This window comes from Aquarana catesbeiana, linkage group LG13, assembly GCF_042186555.1.
Source record: "Aquarana catesbeiana isolate 2022-GZ linkage group LG13, ASM4218655v1, whole genome shotgun sequence".
Lineage (NCBI taxonomy): Eukaryota > Metazoa > Chordata > Amphibia > Anura > Ranidae > Aquarana > Aquarana catesbeiana.
Genome location: NC_133336.1, coordinates 51964836 through 51988071, shown reverse-complemented (window position 1 = coordinate 51988071; position 23236 = coordinate 51964836). Strand labels below are relative to the sequence as shown.

General features: G+C 44.0%; 1 protein-coding gene across 1 annotated transcript in view; it reads left to right on the top strand.

The window, feature by feature from the left end:
- Window positions 1-23236, top strand: part of ASPG (asparaginase) — a 126695-nt gene that overhangs the window by 46802 nt on the left and 56657 nt on the right. The window contains exons 4-6 of the mRNA XM_073609927.1: window positions 6314-6439; window positions 7997-8080; window positions 14606-14732. Coding sequence (XP_073466028.1) covers window positions 6314-6439; window positions 7997-8080; window positions 14606-14732 — 337 coding nt within the window. The remainder of the gene's footprint in view (window positions 1-6313; window positions 6440-7996; window positions 8081-14605; window positions 14733-23236) is intronic.

The window sequence follows — 23236 nt, the reverse complement described above, 5'->3', positions numbered from 1 at the left end:
GGGCAAGATAAGCTGCAAGAGTTGGGGCAGCCTCCCGTTGCTTTTGATGAAGCTGTCTACTCGCAGCTAATTCTGGGAACCCGCGCTGGGGTTCCGCAGGTAAATGCGGTCAGGTTGCAATCACAAGTGTGAATGCACTTTTAATATCTCAATTTGCCTTCTCAAAAGTGAGACATATTTAAAGCAGAACTTTACCCATAACAGCTTGATGAAAAATATTGTTCTTTAGCAAGGAAAATACATTCCATATTAACCACTTGCGGACCGCCCGCCATCTACGTCGGCACTTTGAAGAGGGATATCTTTATGCTACCAAAATTAGTGTGTGTTGTAAATTGCCTCCAGCAATGCTCCTGTTCTTCTGTTCAGAGCCCCAGTAGTAAAGCAGAAAGTATAACTAAACCCATCGATTTATAGGGTGAGTACATGGATTGAAAACTGGCTACAAGGGCGTGTTCAGAGGGTGGTGATAAATGGGGATGTCACAGACCTAGCCGGGACAGAGGCTGTTGGAGAGGACTGTATGCAAGCCTGTTGCCTTTTGATTATGGGCCCTGGATTTTCAATGGATTCATTCTGTTGGGACACATCCTGTGAGGAGATGCTGGTGTCATCAACCTGTGTTTATGTTAATTGAATGAGCTAATGACATTGTCCTCTATACAATGTAGGAGACGGGACGACTGCTATTGTGTTAATTAACTGTATGAAGCTCGGTGACCACAAGTCTGGGCGAAAGGTCATGTCTCAGTCACCTAGGCTGTATAAAAGATTAGATAATTAGCTCATGTTAATTAAGTTACAGTTGTATTGTTAGAGGAGGTTCCAACGGCATATAAAGTCTTGTAACTTTGATTCATAATAAACAGTCCATGTTAGCAGTGAAGCAAGTGTCGCCTTGTTTTCTGCTCAGAGAGGTTGGAATATCTGATATCTGTATACAGACTGGGAGGAAGTGGTATATGACGGAAGCACTCAAGCGGAGTGTGGGACATTCCGTGACCTTGGTGGCAAGCAGCGGGAAAGCTTCCTGCAGTCTGGGACATCCAAACTTCCAACTGGATCCAAGGTCCAGATAGCAGGAGAGGAGAGGTACAGATACCAGCCGCCATGGATGAGGAATTCAGAAGGAGGTTGCGAGAGATGCAGATACAGCACAGAGGACCAGTATCGGAGCAGGTCCTGCTGGAATGGTGTGATTCTATTCGCTGCAAACTCTGGAAGGAAGCGCTAGCCCGTGAGCAGCGACACCAGGGAAAAGTTCTCCCCTCCATCGAGGAAAGGTACTGGTCGCAGTACGAACTGCGGGTTCGGTTTTTGGGAGAAAAACCACACAAGAAGCAGACAGCTGAATTAAGCAGGCTGGTCTGGGCAGAGATAAAGCTGGATGAGAGCTACAGAGCCCTCCGGTGGCATGTATCCCAAGCATGTCCCTGGATAGCGGATGACAGCCCAACGGAAGGCTTAAGCTACGGCGGCTTGGGACTGTTGTTTGTGAAGCTGACAGGGGACCCTAACTTTGGGAGTGATTTGGAGCGGCGGGTGGACGAAATCATGGATTTCAGAGAAGGGCTACTGAACATTTCGGAAGTGCACTGGGCACAGGAAGATTTGGAGTTTCTGGCCGTTCAGGAATGGGAGCTAGAGATCGCCTACAGACGGCTGCTAGACATTGCTCAGTGCCAGGGCTGGGCTCCCTTTTGCCTGGGACTATCAGGAAATACCAGCTGACAACCCTGAAATCCTGGCTGAAGAGTCAGCAATGTGGCAGAGCAATAGTGTGCTTTGCCAACCTGCCCCCACAGCTATGGAGGCGGAGGTCTTATGGCGGATGCAGCAAGTACTGACTGACCTTGATGATCCTGTTTCTGCATGGGATGATCTTGGATGGAGGAATGTGCCTGTCCAGCAGCATGCCAGAGAATCTGCAGTGGAAAATCTGGAGATTGCCATCCCCAAAGCTGAAGTGCTGACAACAGGGCAGAGCTCTGCTAACCTCTGCCCAGCACTGATAACATCTTCTGGGTTCCATGGACAGGAGATGGTGAACCTCCATCCCCAGACACCAGTTGCAGAGACAGGGGATTTGATAGACTTTTCTGCTGAGGAAGAACCATCGGGTGAGCCCCCAGCAGAAGAGTTGGGATTAGGACCAAACTTCATTGCGCTCTGCTCAGCACTGATAGCATCTTCTGGATTCCATGGACAGGAGATGGTGAACCTCCATCCCCAGATACCAATTCCAGAGACTGGGGATTTAATAGACGTTTCTGTAGAGGAGGAACCACCTGGCAAACCCCCAGCAGAAGTGCTGGCAACCGGACAGAGGGTCCAAGACCTCTGCCCCACACCTGCAGCAATTGTGGAGGCTCAGGCTGAGAAGATGGCAATCACTTCCCAGCAGCAGATACAGGGGGAGAAGGGAGAGGAGGTGTGTGTTGTCCCTCCCCAACAGTTGGCCAGGGTGGAGGAAGTGGGCTTTCCTCCCCAGCAAAGATCCGTGTACCTGGGAGACAGTACCATCGACATGTCGTCCCAGCAGCCAGATGAGGGAATGGAAAAGGAAGCAGCCGGCTCACCTCCCCAATGGCAGCTACACAGTTTGGGAGTGGAGGAAGCCAGCCTCCTGCCCCAACAGTTAGCCGGAGCAGAGGATGCAGAGTCCCCAGCAGAAGTGCTGGCAACAGGGCAGAGTGCTACCAACCTCTGCCCAGCACCGGCAACAACTACAGAGTTCCAGGGAGGCGGGGCAGTCGGCCTCCCTCTCCAACAGTTAGCCGAAACAGATGGTGTGGGGTTTCCAGCAGAAGGGCTGGCAACAGGGCCGAGGACTGCTGGACTCTACCCTCAACTAACAGAGGATGGATTTCCTGTGAAGGTGGATGGGACTTCAGTCTCCACCTGTATACCCCAGGGATGCTGGGCAGTGGGCCCCGATCCCCAACAGCATGACAGAGTGAGCCCAGACACCCTGTCTTCTCTCCAGCGGCAGAAAGGATTCCAGGGAGAAGAGCCAGTCCAGGCCTCTCCCCAGCGGCAGATATGTTCTCTGAGAGAGGCAGAGGTTGGCTGGGTGAGTAATACTCTGTTTGGAACAATTTGTTTGGGGTACTGTGTGGGTACAGGCAGTAGAGGACTGGAACTATGGACTAACTTCGGAGTCAATCCGTCTGGGGTCTCCTCCTGTGTTAGTCTCCTGCCGAAAGGGGAGAAATGTCACAGACCTAGCCGGGACAGAGGCTGTTGGAGAGGACTGTATGCAAGCCTGTTGCCTTTTGATTATGGGCCCTGGATTTTCAATGGATTCATTCTGTTGGGACACATCCTGTGAGGAGATGCTGGTGTCATCAACCTGTGTTTATGTCAATTGAATGAGCTAATGACATTGTCCTCTATACAGTGTAGGAGACGGGACGACTGCTATTGTGTTAATTAACTGTATGAAGCTCGGTGACCACAAGTCTGGGCGAAAGGTCATGTCTCAGTCACCTAGGCTGTATAAAGGATTAGATAATTAGCTCATGTTAATTAAGTTACAGTTGTATTGTTAGAGGAGGTTCCAACGGCATATAAAGTCTTGTAACTTTGATTCATAATAAACAGTCCATGTTAGCAGTGAAGCAAGTGTCGCCTTGTTTTCTGCTCAGAGAGGTTGGAATATCTGATATCTGTATACAGACTGGGAGGAAGTGGTATATGACGGAAGCACTCAAGCGGAGTGTGGGACGTTCCGTGACAGGGGAGTACTCAGAATGGTCAGGGGTGGGTAGTGGGGTTCCCCAGGGTTCTGTGCTGGGACCAATCCTATTTAATTTGTTCATAAACGACCTGGAGGATGGGATAAACAGTTCAATCTCTGTATTTGCAGACGATACTAAGCTAAGCAGGGCAATAACTTCTCCGCAGGATGTGGAAATCTTGCAAAAAGACCTGAACAAATTAATGGGGTGGGCGACTACTTGGCAAATGAGGTTCAATGTAGAAAAATGTAAAATAATGCATTTGGGTGGCAAAAATATGAATGCAATCTATACACTGGGGGGAGAACCTCTGGGGGAATCTAGGATGGAAAAGGACTTGGGGGTCCTAGTGGATGATAGGCTCAGCAATGGCATGCAATGCCAAGCTGCTGCTAATAAAGCAAACAGAATATTGGCATGCATTAAAAGGGGGATCAACTGCAGAGATGAAACGATAATTCTCCCGCTCTACAAGACTCTGGTCCGCCCGCACCTGGAGTATGCGGTCCAGTTCTGGGCACCAGTCCTCAGGAGGGACGTACTGGAAATGGAGCGAGTACAAAGAAGGGCAACAAAGCTAATAAAGGGTCTGGAGGATCTTAGTTATGAGTAAAGGTTGCGAGCACTGAACTTATTCTCTCTGGAGAAGAGACGCTTGAGAGGGGATATGATTTCAATTTACAACTACTGTACTGGTGACCCCACAATAGGGATAAAACTTTTTCGCAGAAGAGAGTTTAATAAGACTCGTGGCCACTCATTACAATTAGAAGAAAAGAGGTTTAACCTTAAACTACGTAGAGGGTTCTTTACTGTAAGAGCGGCAAGGATGTGGAATTCACTTCCACAGGCGGTGGTCTCAGCGGGGAGCATTGATAGCTTCAAGAAACTATTAGATAATCACCTGAATGACCGCAATATACAGGGATATGTAATGTAATACTGACACATAATCACACACATAGGTTGGACTTGATGGACTTGTGTCTTTTTTCAACCTCACCCACTATGTAACTATGTAACCGTTTCAAAAAATTGTTACATTCCTGGAATTGTGAACTGTCAGATTTGCTTCTCTAGGGTTGCACCGAGACAGACAGACCGAGTACAAGTACTGATACTTTTTTTTTTTTTTCTTTCCAAGTACTCGTACTAATAAGCAACACTAATGGGCACTGATGTGGCATGGACTGTCAGTGGGTTTTTTTTTTTTGTTTTTGTTTTGTTTTGTTTTTTTTTTTTTATTACAATGCTTTCTTTTGGGGGGTAGGATGTGTGTCCGGTGGTTTTGTGTTTCTTTTAATTTTATTTGTTTACAATTCAACTACTAAATATTTATTGCAATTCTTTTTTTAAATTATTATTATTCTTTATCAGCCTTGGGGGGGGGGGGGGGGGGGGCTTTGATGAGACATCTCCCCTTTGAGACAGGGAAAGGGACTGAGGACACAGATTCCCCAGTCCCTTTCTCTGCAGCCTCAGCTGCACTGAAGATGAATGGACAGGAGACAGACTCCTGTTCATAAACTGAAACATCCTAAACACAGTTTACGATGCTCAGTAATGAATGGACAGAGTCAGTGATCACTGATTCTGTTCATTCAGTAAAGGACGGAGCCGGAAAATTACATATATACCGGCTTTTTCCTCCGCTCTCCATCCTGACAGATCTGAGACAGGGGGACCAGAGGAGGACCCGGGGAACCAGAGGAGAACACAGGGGACAGTTGGGGACGATCAGTGTGGCGATGGGGGGCTTTTACAAGCCCCCATCTCCCTGTATAGCATTCAATAAAGCAACTGAAAGCCGCGGGAGGGAGAGGAGGAGAAGAGTCTGTCAGCTGCTTAATTGAAAGCTATACAGCAAGATAAGTGATTGCAACTGCCCCCACCACAGCACTGATCATCTGTGAGGCTGCCCAGATTAAGCATCGTAGCATGTGCACGAGTACAAGTACTCGTGCACATGCTCAGTATCGGCACCAATACTAGAATCGCATTGGTGCAATCCTATCTTTTTTGTCCTGAAGCAGACTGTCAAACCATCAAATGGCTGGTGTCATAACTATTCACAGTAGCACAATGGGGTTTATTTACTAAAGCTGGAGAGTGCACAATCAGTCTCACTTCTGCATACAAACCAATCAGCTTCCAGGTTTTATTGCCAAAGCCTAATGGAACAAGCTGAGGTTAGAAGCTGATTGATTTCTCCGTAGAAGTGAGACTGATATTGCACTCTCCAGCTTTAGTAAACAAACCCCCATGGCAGTTAAAAATCAAACAGAAGCAGCTTCCTTGGCTGTAAAGGATAGGAGGGTTTAATTCAGCTTTAAGTCTGTCAGCAGATCTGCCTCTACAAACTTACCAGTGCCTAAAAATGGAGAGCAACTGAGCATGTGCAGAGTGAGTGTATTATTAGATTTTATACAGTATAGGCACTTATTTTTAATGCTTTACATAGCAGTACCTGCAAAAGGCGCCAGCCTGAAATGATCTAGCAGGGCTAAATTTTCTGACTAAAGTTCCACTTTAACATGTGATTGATGTGAATGTCCTTGTTCTCTTCTCTCTAGAAACATTATGTACAATATGATGGTTTTGTCATCCTTCACGGAACAGACACCATGGCTTACACTGCGTCTGCACTGTCCTTTATGTGCGAAAATTTGGGCAAAACGATTGTGCTGACCGGCTCTCAGGTGCGTCCCTTTCTTGTAACATAAAGTAAAGAAAATTAGTGATTGCACATGTGAAAATAATAATAAATGATCAAAAGGAAGCAGCTGGCAATCACACAACAGAATATTTGTGCAATTAAAAAAAAAAAACATCATCACCCTGCTTACATCCAGTGGATGGATCCCTCGTGACATATGAATCCATGTCTTACTAGACTCCTATAACATGGAGTCTAGCTATCCGGTAAGGGCACAGCCTTTTCTTATCACGGTGAAAGGTGCACTTTTTGGTGTATAGTAGTCTACCATCTTTGCGACACGACTGCAAAGGATTTTTTCACATTATTTGTTTGGACACTCTTATGGGACTGATCATTGTTGTTAATTAATTTCATATATATTTGTTGCTTCACTTGTTTAGCGTGGCATTTAATGCTTGTACCATGCCTTGCAGTGCTCTTCATTTTGCATGGCATGGTATACACCCTTTGGTAGAGCATCTATTTGATAGTACATTGCTATGGGTTGCGCAGTTTTAGGCACGTTAGGGGTCCATTGGCAGCCTATTCATTTTGATTGTGCCGATGCCTGGCTTTCCCATGAAAGCACTCTGAGTGGCTCATGAGCTTCTGGAACGCTTTCAGAAGTGATGGGAGGAGACGTGCCCCCCCCCCAACCCCCCCCCCCCCACCACCACCACCACCACCACCACCACCACCACCACTCACCGGTGTTTCTTGGGCTTACCGTTTCCACCGGCACACCCAAGAGACGATTCGACGTGCCAGCCAGCTGGTCGCAGAGGCCATCAAAGATTACATCATCTTTGTTCGCCTCTATGGCCTTGGCTTGCCGGAGTGATGTTGCTTCCAGTCCAGGGTGGAAATAAACAATTTTTTTTTCCTGCAAAAGATCAAAAATTATTTTTGAACTTTTGCTTTTAAAGGTAAGGGAGAGATGTGAGGTATTTTTGACTCTCAGATCTCGTCATAAAGAGGACATGTCATTCTTATTTCTATTACAAGGGATGTTTACATTCCTTGTAATAGGAATAAATGATCAAAAAAAAAAAAAAAAAAAAAAATGAAAGGGACAGTATAAAAATAAATACCAATTAGTATTTTTTTTTTTTAAGCGCCCCCCCCATTTTGCTTGTAGGTGACGCATGAATATGTAAACTGTGTTCGCACCACACATGTGAGGTATCACAGCGAATGTTAAGTGAGAGCAATAATTTTTGTGCTAGACCTCCTCTGTAACTCTCTAAACCGGTTGGTTACCTGTTAAAAAAAAAAAATGAAAGCATCGCCAATGGAGATTTGTTAAGTACCGTAGTTTGTCGCCATTCCACGAGCGTGCGCAATTTTTTAAAACATGACATGTTAGGTATCTATTTACTCAGTGTGTAATATCTTTCATATTTTACAAAAAAATTGTATTGGGGTATTTCTTGTGTGGTGGGGTTTTTTTTTTTTTTTTTTTTCATTAAAAGTGTATTTGTTTGATTGTAAAATTTTTTTTTTAAGTAGTTCCCCTTTTTTTTTTTTTTTTTTTTTTTTTTTTTTTAACATTTTCTAGGTTCCCATATATGAGATGCGGAATGATGGTCGTGACAACCTGTTGGGGGCTCTGCTCATTGCTGGACATTTTGTTATTCCAGAGGTGAGGTTTGGACCATCTGTAAACTTAAACACTAAGGTTGCATTCACACCCGAACGTATCGTTTTCAGGAGGAAAGTCTCACAATTTTTTTGCTGCGATTTTGTATAGGTCAAAAGGTCACCAATGTAAAAAGCAGAAAAATGCCTGTAATCTGCCTGAGGGGCCCATTCACACCTTAGCGTTTTCAGCTTGTAAAACGCTCATTTCATAGGTTCCAAAATGCCCAGCAAGCAAAATCCCATTCATTTAAATGCCCCCTGTTTACATCTGAGCGTTGTCGCCTGAAGTAAAACGCCTAAAGCTCAGAAAAGTACGTGGGCTTCTTTTTAGGCAGGTTACAGGCGTCTTTGTGCTTTTTACATTGGTGACCTTTTGACCTGTACAAAATCGCGGTTTTAAAACATGACATGTTTGGTATCTATTTACTCTGCGTATGCAACAACACAACTTTCCGCCTGAAACGATACGCTCAGGTGTGAATGCAGCCTAAAAAGAAGCTCATGTACTTTTTTGAGCTTCAGGCGACAGAATGCTCAGATGTGAACATTTAAATGAATGGGATTTTGCTTGTTGGGCGTTTTGGAACTTTTGAGATGAGTGTTTAACGAGCTGAAAATGCTCAGGTGTGACAGCCCTTATCGGAACTGTTTTTTGAAGGGAAGGTGTACATATGCAATCCAAACACCAGGGGGCGGTGTAATCCTACAGTCTTCTGCTAGCGAAGATTTATGACGGTTTGTCAGATGATGTGCATATTGAAGACCTTGTGATAGAAACATAATTGAAAGATTTGCTGTTTGTGCGTTAACATGCTTAGGAATAAAAAACAAAGATGTTTTAATTAAATGTTATGCAATGAATGTCTTTGAAATCATCTGTAGTGTCCTGACTTTGAAGAAGCTCATGTTTTCTCATGTTAAGTTAGTGATTCTAAATAAAACAGTGATAGTGGTTATAAGGGGAAGTTCTGTTCCCCAATTCAATCTGTGGGATTATTAGAATCTCGTACATATGCTAAACTGCAGGTGGGGAACACAAAGCTGTGGCCATAGAGGATGTCAGCCTGCTGAGGCCCCATCTTCGGCCTGCAGTAATATTGACCTTTTTCAGACCTGTAAAGGGTTACTATACTCATAATAAAAGCTAGCACAATGGATTCTTCTTGAGTCGCCTAATCTGTTTTTCTCCGCTTTTATATGTTTATATTTCTTCCTAACGAGGACCTGTTTGCCCTTGTACGTGCATATATGTCCCCTGCTTTAAAAATAACCAAAATCATTTGTTTTGTAGTAGATTTGGTATTCATCAAGTTTGTTTTGTTGTGTTTTTTTTTTTTTTGTCCTTTTTTTGTTCTTTTTTTTTTTTAGATTGTTTACTTTGTCAAGCTTTAGTGCTAGTTGGCGTCCATGTAACACATGTTAAGAATCTACCTGGCTCCAATGTAGTTAATGGTGGCTTTGAACCCTGGATAGTGCCCCCCCCCCCCCCCGTCTTGGACATCTTTAACAAATCTGGTCAAACATGTGGCACAGGAGTGAAGTTACATACCTACTCTGTCCAAGATGAGGCCAACCCGCCAGAGGGGCTTTCACACACATTATTTGAGAAGTGTGTGTGTGTGTGTGTGTGTAGCTGTGTATTTTCTAGGGTTGGGCTGTGTTCTGCCAGGGAAAAAAAGCCTACAAACCGCAGAATAGCCTAGGAGCCAGCTTCAAAAAGCTTATTGTAAATAGTAAGGGGTATGGAAGAGCTCTGCCAGTTAGCTTTTGGTGGAATATAAACGGGGACAAAGCTACAAGAGGAGCAGAGGTTGCTATTGCAAGCAAACCCATGCTTCGGGGCACATCATGGGGCTACATCACATACACCCTCTCTTATCGCAGTCACCATGAGCAAACTCTGGTAATGAATTGGACATGTTTAGAAAATGCTAGCTTCCTGGCTGTTTTGGGGTTTAATGCTTTTTAAAGGTGTTAAGCCTAAAATGTTTTACCTTAATGCATTCCTTGCTTTAAGGTAAAAAATGTTTAGATGTTTGCATCCCTCCTCACCTTCCCTTTTTATCTACTTAAGCCTTCATTCGATCCAGTGCCATGCACGTCTGCAGCTCTTCTCTTCCCTCACTTCCGGGTCTCGCTGGCTTTGCTGGGGCACCAGGAACCATTGGCTCCCAGTGCTGTCAATCAAAGCCAGTGACAGGGGTGGAGAGACCCGCTGCTTCCCGTGGGGGCACTGAGCAGAGGGAAGGGGCCAGGAGCGCCAGCGGGGGACCCGAAAAGAGGTTCACAGCTGCTCTGCGCAATTCCATTGCACAGAGCAGGTAAGTAAAGACATGGTGGTTGTTGGTGGGTTTTTTTTTCTTTTTTTTTTTTGTTCTTTTATTTACCTTTTACAATCACTTTAAGTTTCTAAACCCTAAACAAGTATTCTGCTTTGTTTATAAGCTGCTTGCTTGTTCCATCTTTAAGAGTCAAAAGTATTGAAACTAGAATCAACCAGGCAACTAGGGTTTTCTACCAGGCCAGTAATGTATTGTCAGGTTTACATTTTGCATTCAGCAGATGTCTGCAGAAAGGTAATGTGTTACCACCACAACGAGTAGCAATATATAGCACGTACAGGGAGTATACAGTGCCTGGTAATGTGTATACAGCATTTAGGTGGATTAGTGACATAAGCCACATTTTAAACACACTACACACAAATGCACAGAGCACAGCATTGCCCATTTTGTCGGCTTTCTTCGCGACGCGCTGTAGGTGGATGTCAGACTTGCTCAGCGACACGCAGCTTGTGCTGATGGTGCTTTGTGTGTGCTTGTGAAGAACTGACAACTGGCACGCTTGCCCTGATTTGTTAGGGCAAGAGTTGTTGTTTTTTTTTTTTTTTTTTTTTTTTTTTTTTTTTTTCCAACGGACTGTGGCAATTAACTATTGTAAAGAAAAATGAACCCCCCTGGACAGTACTGAGCACATAATATAGAGAGAAACTAATTTTGCCTTCACATTAAATAGTACAGGAAAGAAGCTTAAGAAGGCTTGTATAGATTTACCACTATAAACCATATCATAGAAAAATGTAACATATATTTTGATGGAATAAAAATCAAGTACTGAGCTTTTTTTTTTTTTTTTTTTAAATATATACCGGAATTTATCAACCTTGCCTGAGCCCCCAGAAAAAGGGGGTGGAGAGCTGAAATTACACACTTCAGGGCTCAGAGTGCTCTGCGAGCTGATTGGAGGGAGGAGACACACACCGCCTTTCACACAGTACACAGGAACAGAGCTGAGGCTGTCAATCAGCTTGAGCTCCCTCCTCTGTCACCTTTTTTTTCTCTTGGTGTCAGGAAAACTTGTCAGAAGTGATTCATGCTGATAGTAGAGGAACGAAGCATCAGACAGAATTGAGACACACTATAGAGGAATATGCTTTGTTCATATTTCATGTCTGCAGTTTACAACCACGTTAAAAAGTGAAAAATGCTAACGTATAAGGAGCAGTCACCTAGATGTGTCGAGGTGCAGAAATCTAGTTGTGCCTAGCTGCCTGTGATTGCTATTTGCCTAGATGCCATGTCAGTCCATGACTTCGGTACTCTGAATAACTGACTTAGAACAAGCATAGAGGTAAAGAATTCTGACTACAAAATATGTTTGGGGTACTTTACTCAGAAGTATCAGGCCCCGACCCCTTCAACCTTTGGAAACAAATGATACTAGAAGTCTGAAAAAGCATAGTCGTGCTCATGAGCGCCTGTGGCGTAATACGAAGTCTCAAAGATTTCAACCAGTATAAATCTACCCTCCAAAAATACAATCTATGCACTTGTCAGACCCATACTTAAAAAGCCCTTGCTGGACCCATCCAATCTTAACAACCTACGCCCCCATCTCCTTGCTCCCCTTCTTATCCCAACTCCTTGAACATCTGGTCTACAACCGACTGAGCCTCCACCTTGCTGATAATAGCCTTCTTGATCCCCTTCAAACTGCATTTCATCCTCACCGCTCTACAGAAACTGCTCTCCTAAAACTAACAAACTATCTACTAACGGCCAAAACCAATGGACGCTATTCTGTACTCCTACTCCTGGACCTCTCTGCTGCCTTTGATACGGTTGACTACCCCCTCCTCCTCATAAAACTTCACGCCTTTGGTTTCCGTGACTGTACTCTTCGTTGGTTCTCCTCCAACTTATCCAACCGCAGCTTTAGCATTTCTTACAACTCTACTTCCTCCTCTCCTCTTCCTTTCTCTGTTGGGGTCCCCCAAGGTTCTGTTCTTGGACCTCTCCTATTTTCAATCTACACCTCTTCCCTGGGTCAGCTGATAGCCTCCCATGGCTTCCATTACCACCTCTACACTGACGTATCACTAATTTACTATCAGATATATCATTCTGGATGTCACACCACTTCCTCAAACTTAATCTATCCAAAACCAAACTTCTAATTCTTCCTCCCCCATGTGTCCCTTCCCCTGATCTCTCTGTCAAAATCGATGGCACAACTATAAGCCCATCCCTGCATGCCTAGGTTCTAGGTGTAGTTCTGGACTCTGAACTCTCCTTTAAGCACCACGTCCAATCACTGTCCAAATCTTGCCGCCTCAACCTCTGGAACATCTCCAAAATACGCCCCTTTCTAACCAATATCACAACAAAGCTCTGAATTGACTCACTGGTCATCTCTCGCCTCGACTACTGCAACTCCCTTCTCATTGGCTTACCGCTACCTACGTAGTCTATTCCCACTTCAATCCATCATGAATGCTGCTGCCAGACTCGTCCACCTTACCAATCGCTCTGTTTCTGCTATTCCTCTCTGTCAATCCCTTCACTGGCTTCCGCTCACCCAAGTTCAATTCAAAATACTAACTACTTACAAAGCCATCCACAACTTAGCTCCCAGTTACATCACTAACCTAGTCTCTAATTACCAACCTACTCGTTCTCTTCGTTCCTCTCAAGATCTCCTGCTCTCTAGCTCCCTCGTTACCTCCTCCCATGCTCGCCTCCAGGACTTTTCCAGAGCCTCTCCAATCCTATGGAATGCCCTACCCCAATCTGTCAGCTTATCTCCTACTCTATTAGTTTTTAGACGATCCCTAAAAAAAAAAACCCTTCTCTTCAGCCTACCCACACCTAACAACTGTATTTTCATTTTCTCCATCAGCTCACCCCCCACAGTTATTACCTTTTTGTTCCACTTGACCCTCCTTTCTAGATTGCAGGCTCTAACGATTAGGGCCCTCTAATCCCTCCTGTATTGATTTGTATTGTAAGTGTACTGTCTGCCCTCATGTTGTAAAGAGCTGCGCAAGCTGTTGGCGCTATATAAATCCTGTATAATAATATTGAGCCTTTCACATCAAGGCAGTTGCAGGAGGCTAGCAATGGCAGCCCCCATACTTCTTTCAGGACAGGTGTTCTTTAAACATCATAAAAACCAGAAAAAAAAACCAGAGGAGCTCTGATTGGCTGCCAGCTCTGCCCCTTTCAGACCAAGTGCTGCTGTGTAGAGGATTACAGGAGGCTGATCTGAAGACAAATGACTTCTGTCCTATGAAAAAGGCTGTTTGTCTTTTTTATTTTTTTATAGTTTTCCCTTTGCTATTAAGACCCCTTTCACACTGGGGCAGTGCTGGCATTAGCGGTAAAGCGCCGCTAGTTTTAGCGGTGCTTTACCGCTGTTATAGCAGCGCTTTTTGGCCGCTAGCGGGGAGCTTTTTACCCTCCACTAGCAGCCGAGGACAGGGTTAAATGCGCCTGTGATGCGGCACTGCCGAAGCGCTTTGCAGGCACTTCAGCAGTGCTGCCCATTCATTTCAAGGGGCAGGAGCTGTGTATACAGCGCTCCCCTACCGTTCCAAAGATGCTGCTTGCAGGACTTTTTTCCTGTCCTGCAAGCGCACCACCCCAGTGTAAAAGCACTCGGGCAGAGGATGGAACCACAGTGTACAGCGGGGCACACTTACACTTGACGTTCCCAGAAATGTTAGATACTGAGCAGCCTGAATAGGCTGCGGTATTGGAACAGAGGGAATGTAGTGGACACTGGCCACCAGAGAGGCAAGTATAATACCTTTTCTGTTGCTGGGAGCTTCTAGTAGGGTATATTATTATTATTTTTTTTTTTTTTTTTTTTTTTTTTTTTTTTTAGGTGACTGATGGGGGTAACTATAAAAAGGAAATCTGGTCACAGAAGAACATTTTTATCAGCAGAGCAGTTTAAAGGAAACCTTCAAAGGGAGATATGGTTTACTGATTTGGCTATGTTAAGCTTGAAACCAGATTTGTCTTCATTTGGATACTGCACTTTAATGCCATAAGATGCCATACTTTACCATTCTTATTTTTTATTTTCTTCCTCTGTAACCAGGTGCTGACCCTGTAGTAACTGCACCCAAAGCTTATATATTGTCTGTACATGGTGTACTGATTGTACACAGGTATAGCAATTGCATACAAGGTTCCTATTTTTGAGTGTGCACACATGTTCTGTCTCTCCTCTTGCTTCTCAGGTGTGTCTGTATTTTCATCACAAGCTGTACAGGGGAAACCGGGTGACGAAGGTGGATGCGGGAAGTTTCAATGCCTTCTCTTCTCCCAACTTGCCTCCACTTGCAAACGCTGAAGTTGATATTACAAGTAAGTTGCCCGGCTGCGTAATCCCTGTAATTTGTGTAACATCGAAGAGTCACTGGCTTTCTTCTTTTAGGAGTGGAGGCTTAGCATGATCATTAAACTGGGTTGTGAGCGGTCCTACGCTACTTCTGTAACAATGAAAGATTGAGTTTTGTGGCAGAAAAGAGCCTTTATATTTGCCCACCCCCCTTAAGCTCCCATTTCTTTCACAAAGAAAAGTTGGAGAAAAAAAGTTCTTACTATTGTGTTTATTTGTGCTTCAAGGATTGCTAAACTCTATTAATCTTTTCCCTTCCAGGCCTTGCTCCCCACTTTTAATCTCTAGTGGCCAGCCAAAGCATTTTTGCAAATATATGCAAATTATATTATATATATAATTTTTTTTTTTTTTTTAGCACTGAGCTGATGGAATAAAAAGATGGTGCTGATAATTTTGCATCATTTTATCAAGTGATATTTTCAATAAGAATAATTATTGTGCACAAACACAACATAACTTACAAAATTCCTACTATATAATGTAATTTAAAAAAAGGTTAATAAAAAAAAATTAAGCAATGCATTGTGTTGTAACATGCTGCAAAGCATGTGCACAACTCACACCAAATACTTCTTTTTTCGGCACACTCGAATGCGCTGTCCATGCAGAGCGCTGTGCCATGATCATGACTCCCGTGCCCATGTTCGGGAGCAACATCTTTCCTGCTTGGCCATTCAAACAGTCGGCGCACTTGAACCCGGAAGGAAGCCTTGTCAGTGGTGACAGAACGCCACTGGAGGGATCCACTTTACATGTAAGTCTGTCATAATGGGCTAGTACTTTACTACCACTTTAAGAAACACTGATCTCTCTTTCTTCAATCTATCGCCAAAGAATAAACCACTAGTGCAGTAAGCCAAAGTTCCTTTCTGGGGGATGACATGGCTCATGAAACAGTATGCTGGGTAAGGTGCCCTCAAGTGCTGCATTTTGGTACAGGCCCTTAGCGATTCATAGGAAGGGAGGGGGAATTTTCTTAACAAAGATTAAAATGGCAATAAGAAAACTCGAAGTTATGAACGCTTTAAATTTTTTTTTTTTTTTTTATTGCTGCATGTGACACTGTTGGCCGAATTTCTTGATCTAGTGACACCATCATCTGGACTGGAAGTGTGAGGGGAAATCTTCCCACTGGTAATAACAGATCGCAGTAAAAACCTGACAGAGGTTCAAAAACATGCCCTATTCCAAAACTAGCTTTAACATTGATTGGAGTTGTACTATTAAATAAAATTATTAAAAAGATGCATTACTTCATCATAGGTTCTGCTAATGCTGTGTATATGTGAAAATAAAAAGTAGCGCATAGATTGTGCCAAAGGTGTTCAATCAAGAAAACAACTGAAAAAAACAAATATCCACAAATAATAAACATAACAGTGAAAAAACGTATAAGTCTTTCAATATAGGTGAATAAAGTCCTATCGGTGAATGGGGAACAAATAACATGGAATGTCCCACTGAAAACCATACGTGGATACGGGGAGGCAGATGTTATAACACGGGTGAATCAACAAATCGTCCCCAAGTGGTATCTCACAATGACATGCGACTTGGTAAAGATGGTGTGTAAGAAACTCTTACCAGATGCGATGGACTCCCTTGTCAGCGACAGGGAGTCACTCAAGCAGGTTGCCTCTCAGGGCCAGTGAACGGACATCACAGCTCTGCGAACCTTCTGGGTCAAACTCTGCGCGGATCTCCCGGGGCCGCCAGGTGGGTCCTCCCAAAGGATGGCCGAGGTGCGGATCAGAGGGAACAGTGCGTCACGTACAAAAACTGGATTGAAGGCTGGTTGAATCTCTCAGTAGGTATGTGGAGAAAAAATAAACAAGCTCCACATAGTGTAGATGAGCAAAAATAGGATTTTTATTGCCAAAAATGCCAGATAACAATAAAATGTGATCACAGAGTATAAAATCAAAAATGGGCAACAAGAAGGATGCTGAAAGCGCCCGACGCGTTTCGATCAATGGATCGTCTACTGGGGCATACAGCATCCCCTCCAAGTTGCCTAATATTTATAAAAAACATTCCAAAAGAGCAAATTGTATGTGGTGTATATCCCGCCTTATGCCCCCCCCCCCCCATCCCCCACCCCTGCAGAAAGTGTAAGCGTAAAGCCCGGTACACACTGTTTTTTGTTTTTTCTGGGTTGCAGGACAAAGTCATCTTTGGTCCCAGCCGCTGTACTAACTATCCGATGTTAGTACAGATATCCTCCCTGCTGAGCTATTGTGTTCTTATAGGGGGGCGGCCCTCCCGCCAGAACATTCTGATCAGTGCCTTTGGCTGAGCGCTGATCAAGAGTCGGTTAGCTGCTGGTTTTCCAGCATGCTTGTCCGGCAAAAGCCGATCTCCCGACATTCACCCTGTGTGTACGGGGCTTAAGTGCTTTTCCAAAGACTCAGTATTCTATTACAGGTTCTAGTTCCATAGGGCACTACAGGTCTACAGTTGGAAAGCCACACGTCGCCTAACTAAGCGTTTTGTAATTATTGAAGCTGGTTGTAAACTATTACACTGGGCATTGTATTTACATTTCAAAGAGTGCCTGCATTGCTCATGTTAATCATCTAGATCACATATGTCAAACACCAGGCCGAATCTGGCCCGCCAGGCCTCGTCATGTGGCCCTTGCACCCAGTACGTAGCTGATTTCCATTCTGCCTCCTCCAGCTCTCACCCTCCACTCTCACTCCCCACTGTAACTTGTAACCACACAAGCCTTCTGTTTACAAGGACAGCATTGCTCTCAGCAGCTCCTGGATTTATCAGATCTCTGCACTGACTCATAGCTGGGGCACTGAAGGGGTAGATCTCCAGAATCTGACAGATGGAATGATCTCCCTGCAAGCACCCAAATCTGTCTTGCACTTTTGGGGCAGTGCTGCATGTCCGTGAAGCAGGCAAGGAATATGCAGACATGAGCAGCAGACTGATAAGATGTCAGTCTTAAGCTGACCATGGACGGTTGAAATCTTGTCGGCTTCAGCAGGGACCAGCTGAGATTCGAACCATGTGTGGGCAGGTTGCTTGTACCCAAGTTGATCGCTTGGGTACAGCCAGCATGTCATATTCTTCATGCGATTATTGCCAGCAGCTATAGCCGCTAGAAATAATCCCTGCATGTTCTCCCAGCAGGGACGGCTCCCCCCCACCCCTTCGCCGGGAGAACACAATAACTCAGTGGGAGGGGTTCCCCCATCAATACTGTCTGTGGTTGCAGGAAAGAAAATAGTACCTTTTTTGGCCAGCTTAATGTTGGCCCCTATTGTCTAATCACAGACTAGGTGTGGGTGGGCGGGGTAGCAACCAAGCTGTATTTTCTAATTGCAGCAGAGAAAGAGCAAAGTAACCAATCTAGCTCAGCCGAATTTACTAAAATTTCACCAAGTAGAACAACTCCTATATATGTATTCCAACTGAGAATTTATCTTTTAATGCAGTACTTTCTGTTCAGTAATGAGTCACACCGAATACTCCTCATCCAATATTTTATAGGGAGGGGGTGTCATTTGGATTTTTCTGGGTGTAAATAAATGTAGATTACAGTTTTTCACGAGTTTTATTGTGCTCAACATCTAGCTTCACCCCTGTTCGAGAGAACATGAAAAGGTTTTGTCAGGGTGATGTAGTTGCTGAACCGGCTTTTCTGTTGGTGACAAGGGGGCTGATCTGCCCTGTTTGTGTGGCTGTCATGAAAAGCCACCTGTCTTGTTTGATTTCATAACTTGGAATGGATGTGCCACTCCTTAGGGAGGTGCTATTTTAGAAGCTGTGGTTCAGAATAATAGTTTTTATGTAGATGTTTAGGATTATTAGGTAAATTGGAAATCCATTCATGCTGTACAGAGTACTTTAATATCAGCCAGTCAATGGCCACTTTTAAAATCCATTTACAACAATTAAAGATGAATTGGTGTGAGTTAGTGTATTTTGCACATACTTTGGTTTATTAGATCAGCTAAACAGCGGAGCTTTGGGCTCATTTATATATGTGGCTGTCATTGCCACACATATAACCCATGATCTTGGTCGATAATTTTTAGAACCATTTGACAGGTGGCTCAGAGGTGATAGTCTTAAGCAGGACATACACGGTCAAATTTCGAACAAATTTTCTTTTCAAAATCAGTTCCCTTTTTTTTTTTTTTTTTTTTTTTTTTTTTTTTTTTTTGCGGGACTGCGGCAGACAAATCTGACACCAAGTGACACTTTTTGGGGGCCGGTGACACCAATACAGTGATCAGTGCTAAAAAAAATAAATAAAAGCACTGTCACTGTATACATGACATTGGCAGGGAAGGGGTTAACATCAGGTGCAATCAAAGCTTTAAGTGTCCATAGAGCAGTGATGGCGAGCCTTGGCACACCAGATGTTTTGCAACTACATTTCCCATGATGCTCATGCACTCTGCAGTGGAGTTGAGCATCATGGGAAATGTAGTTCCAAAACATCTGGGGTGCCAAGGTTCTCCATCACTGCCCTAGAGGGTGCTTTCAGACACTGGTGAGGAATGCTGTGACTGGAGGAAAACCGTGATCCATGTTTCTGCTTAGCAGAAACACAAGATCTCAATTTTCCTTCCTCACAGAACAGCGTTTTGCCTCTCCTGTGAACGATTGCCCGTGGCCGTTACGGCCGCGAGCGCCCCAGAGCCGAGGAGAGAAATCACGTACAGGTACAAGTGATCGGGCAGCTCTACAGATGCCCAAACCACTTTTACATGACAGTCAATCACTGAGAGCTTTAAAGGGGTTGTAAACCCTCGTGTTTTTTCACCTTAATGCATCCTATGCATTAGGGTGAAAAAACATCTGACACTGACCAGCCCCCCCATCCCCACCCTGTTTTACTTGCCAGAGCCCGTTCATTCCCACGGCAGAGACGCGCTCTACCTCTCTGCCCGTTGTCTTGACTCTTGATTGGATAGATTGATAGCAGCGCAGCCATTGGCTCCTGCTGCTGTCAATCAAATCCAGTGACGCAGGGGCGGGGCCGAGTCCGGCATTCTGTCTCTATGGATTCAAAAGCCGGACTCGGGAACGCGCCCACGCGGTAACCCCCAGGGAGAGCGCTTCTGACTTTTTTAACCACTTGAAGTCCTGGCCATAGCCGAATGACGGCTACAGCGTGGACATCAATTTCAGGGAGGGCGTCATATGACGTCCTCCCCTGTGTGCGCTCCCAGCGCGCGCCCTGTGATCACCGAGTCACTGCGACTCGGGTGATCACCGATCCGAGTAAGGGGCCGATCCCAGCCCTTTACCATGTGATCAGCTGTCAGCCAATATCAGCTGATCGCATGATGTAAACAAAAGCTCGGTAATGGGTTTTTTGTTTTTTTTCTCCTCACGCTAACACCGTGAGGAGAAAAAAGCCGATCACCGGCTTATGCTCAAGGTCCCGAAGAGGAAGGAGGCACATCTGCCTCTTCTGTGCCCATCAGTACCCCCTGCCAATGCCCAGCAGTGCCACCTATCAGTGCCCACCAGTGCTGCCCATTATTGCCACCCATCAGTGCCCATCACTGCGACCTATCGGTGCCCATCAGTGCCGCCTCATCAGCGTACATCAATGAAGAAGAAAAATTACCTGTTTGCAAAATTTTATAACAAAATAAAAAAAATATTAAAACATTTTTTAAAAATTCAGTCTTTTTAAATTTATTTAACAAAAAATAAAAACTGCGGAGGTGATCAAATGCCACCAAAAGAAAGCTCTATTTGTGGGAAAAAAATGATAAAAATTTCATTTGGGTACAGTGTTGTATGACCGCGCAATTGTCATTCAAAGTGCATCAGCGCTGAAAGCTGAAAATTGGTCTGGACAGGAGGGGGGGGTTTAAGTGCCCGCAAAGACATGCCAAATGTGGCATGTCAGGAGTCCTTAAAGCAGAAGTTTTCCACTTTTGGGTGGAAATCTGCGTTAAGATGTCTTGTGTCCCTCAATGACTGAGAAACAAAACAGGATTTTAATATGCCCTGATCCTTTTCCTGGAGTCTATAGAGGGACTTGGTTTCCACCCTTCTGTGTTTATGATAATTCTCTCTTTACTGATTTGCTACAAAACTGAGGCATGTTGGTAGTAGCAGGGCTATACCCTACAGTTTTTTGTTGCTAGCCAGGGTTTAGTGCGTCTTGTAGACAGCAGTATAACCCAAAGGTTTAAAACTTCCTGTGTCCCTTGATGAACTCCCAAGACCAACATTTTATTGTAAGTGCACAAGTCTTATTTCTTCTATTATCAAAATGTAAGTAATGTTGTGTTAGGGGTTTTATAACCAAAGAAATTATTTCAGTGATATTGTTACAATGCCTCAAAATGGCTGCCTTGTTCTAAATCAGATGTTCTGTCACAGCTTATCTGCTGCCCTTATTTTTGCGTGGTACAGCCTGACTACGGGTTTGTTCTGTATAGTGTGTCTTTAAATAGATCCATAGTGAATAAGTTGGCATCTGACTGTCAGACAAAGCTGGTAGTCGTCACGTTCAACCTTTACTTTGGTTCAGTTACTCAGGCGTAACGTTTTGTTATGAAAGACAATCGGAGTTTGTGACAAAAGCTGAATAGCAAGATACTTTACTGTACTCATCTATATGGCTACATAATATAATTGTGCTTTCATTTTAATGGGGAGTATTTTCCTATTCAGACATATATTTGTATGTTTGAGAAACAGGGATTGGAATACAGTACTAGGGAAATCTTGTGTCCTCTGTATACTGTGAAAGAAACCAAAGTAACCTTACATACTGCTGAGGCACGATTACTGTGTACACTCTGATTTGTAACGAGCAAAAGAAGTCTAGCATGCATTAAGATGTTAAAACTCTAGTAACCCTAAAGCAGATGGTTGGGTATGATACATTCACTTTCAGTGCTGGTAGTTTTGGCACACAGAATGCTTAGCCACTTGTCTACCAGGGTACATTTTTATAAATGTCCTGGGTTTCAAGGGATTAAAAGAAGCTTCACAGTGATTCAGCGATTGACTGTCATGTAAAAGTGATTTGGGCATCTGTAGAGCTGCTCGATCACTTTTACAGTACTGAAAAGGTGACGCTCGCCGTGATTTTCAGACAGGAGCCCAGGATGGAAGTAAACAACTTTGTCATATCGAGCAGGAGGAGCTCAGGAGAACATCCGCTCCCCTCAATCTCCTTTGCGATGAATGAGCTCAGCTCAGACACAACAAACGTTTCATCGCTTCTGGGTTCACTGTGGACTTTCCCTGTGACTGTTGAAGCCAGGTAAGCAGCTAATTAGACACTATCTGTGCCTGATAAGCTGCAGTGGATGGTAGGGGCGACATTGGGATTTAATAAACCCCTGATGCTTCCATGAAGAGGACCTGTCACTAGCCCACGCTTTCACTTGAGGGGCGTGAGAGCCATAAAGTGAATAGAATTTTTTTTTTTTTTTTTACATTTTAAATTCTAATAAAAAAAAAAAAAAACAGTAAAAGCACCCCTGTCCCTCCATGCGAATGCACACATATGGCGTGCACATGTATGTAAACAGCAATGGTGCTACACATGTAAGGTGTCAGAGAGAGCGTGGTAACTCGAAAGTTACACTTGAAAGTGTTTTACCTATGGAAAGTTTTAGGTACCATTTTTTCATAGGTGCTCGCAATTTTGAGCCTCAACATGTTTGGTATCTGTTTACTTGACACAAACACTTTTTTTATGTTAGAAAAAATGTGTATTCTATTGTTTTTATAAATACTAAAATTCATTTTAGTGTGGTGTTTTTTTTTGTTTTTTTTTTTGTTTTTTTGTTCTTCTTTAAATGCATGCGTTCAATAAAACAGTTGCACAAATATCATGCAATATAGGAAATTGCAATAGCCACCATTTTATTTTACAGAACCTCTGAAAATACATGATTGTATGATACCTTATATTATTTTAATTTTGGTCCTTGTTTACAGCTCCCTGTACGACAGAAGCTAGCCGACCGGCTTCTGTCGAACAGGCATGCTGGAAAACCAGCATGTGATCGGCATCCGTTCAGTGCTGCAAGCCAATAACTGCAAGTGCTGACTGGTATGTTCTGGTACGGAGTGTAGGAGGCGGTTCTCCTGTCAGAACACAATAACACAGCAGGAGAGATCACTGTACTAACATTGCTTGTGTAAGTACAGCGAGCTGTCAGGTTTTTCTTTTTCCATTTAGCTTGCTGGGTTGAACGATATAGAACTTATAGTGTATTCCAGGCTTTACACTCACTGTAACACTTTTACCTTTTGTTTAAATCGCTCACCTTCTCTTTACCAGAATGCTCGGGCTAAAGATGCAAGTGCCACAGTCTAGGCCCCTTTCACACATGCGGATCTGTTTTCACAGACGCTTGCTTAGCAGTGATCAATCCGCTGATCCCCGCTGAGCCGGTGGATGACAGGTCTGTGTCTGAACACTGTGCAGGGACGGACCTGTCAGAGCTCCGCTCTCCTCTAT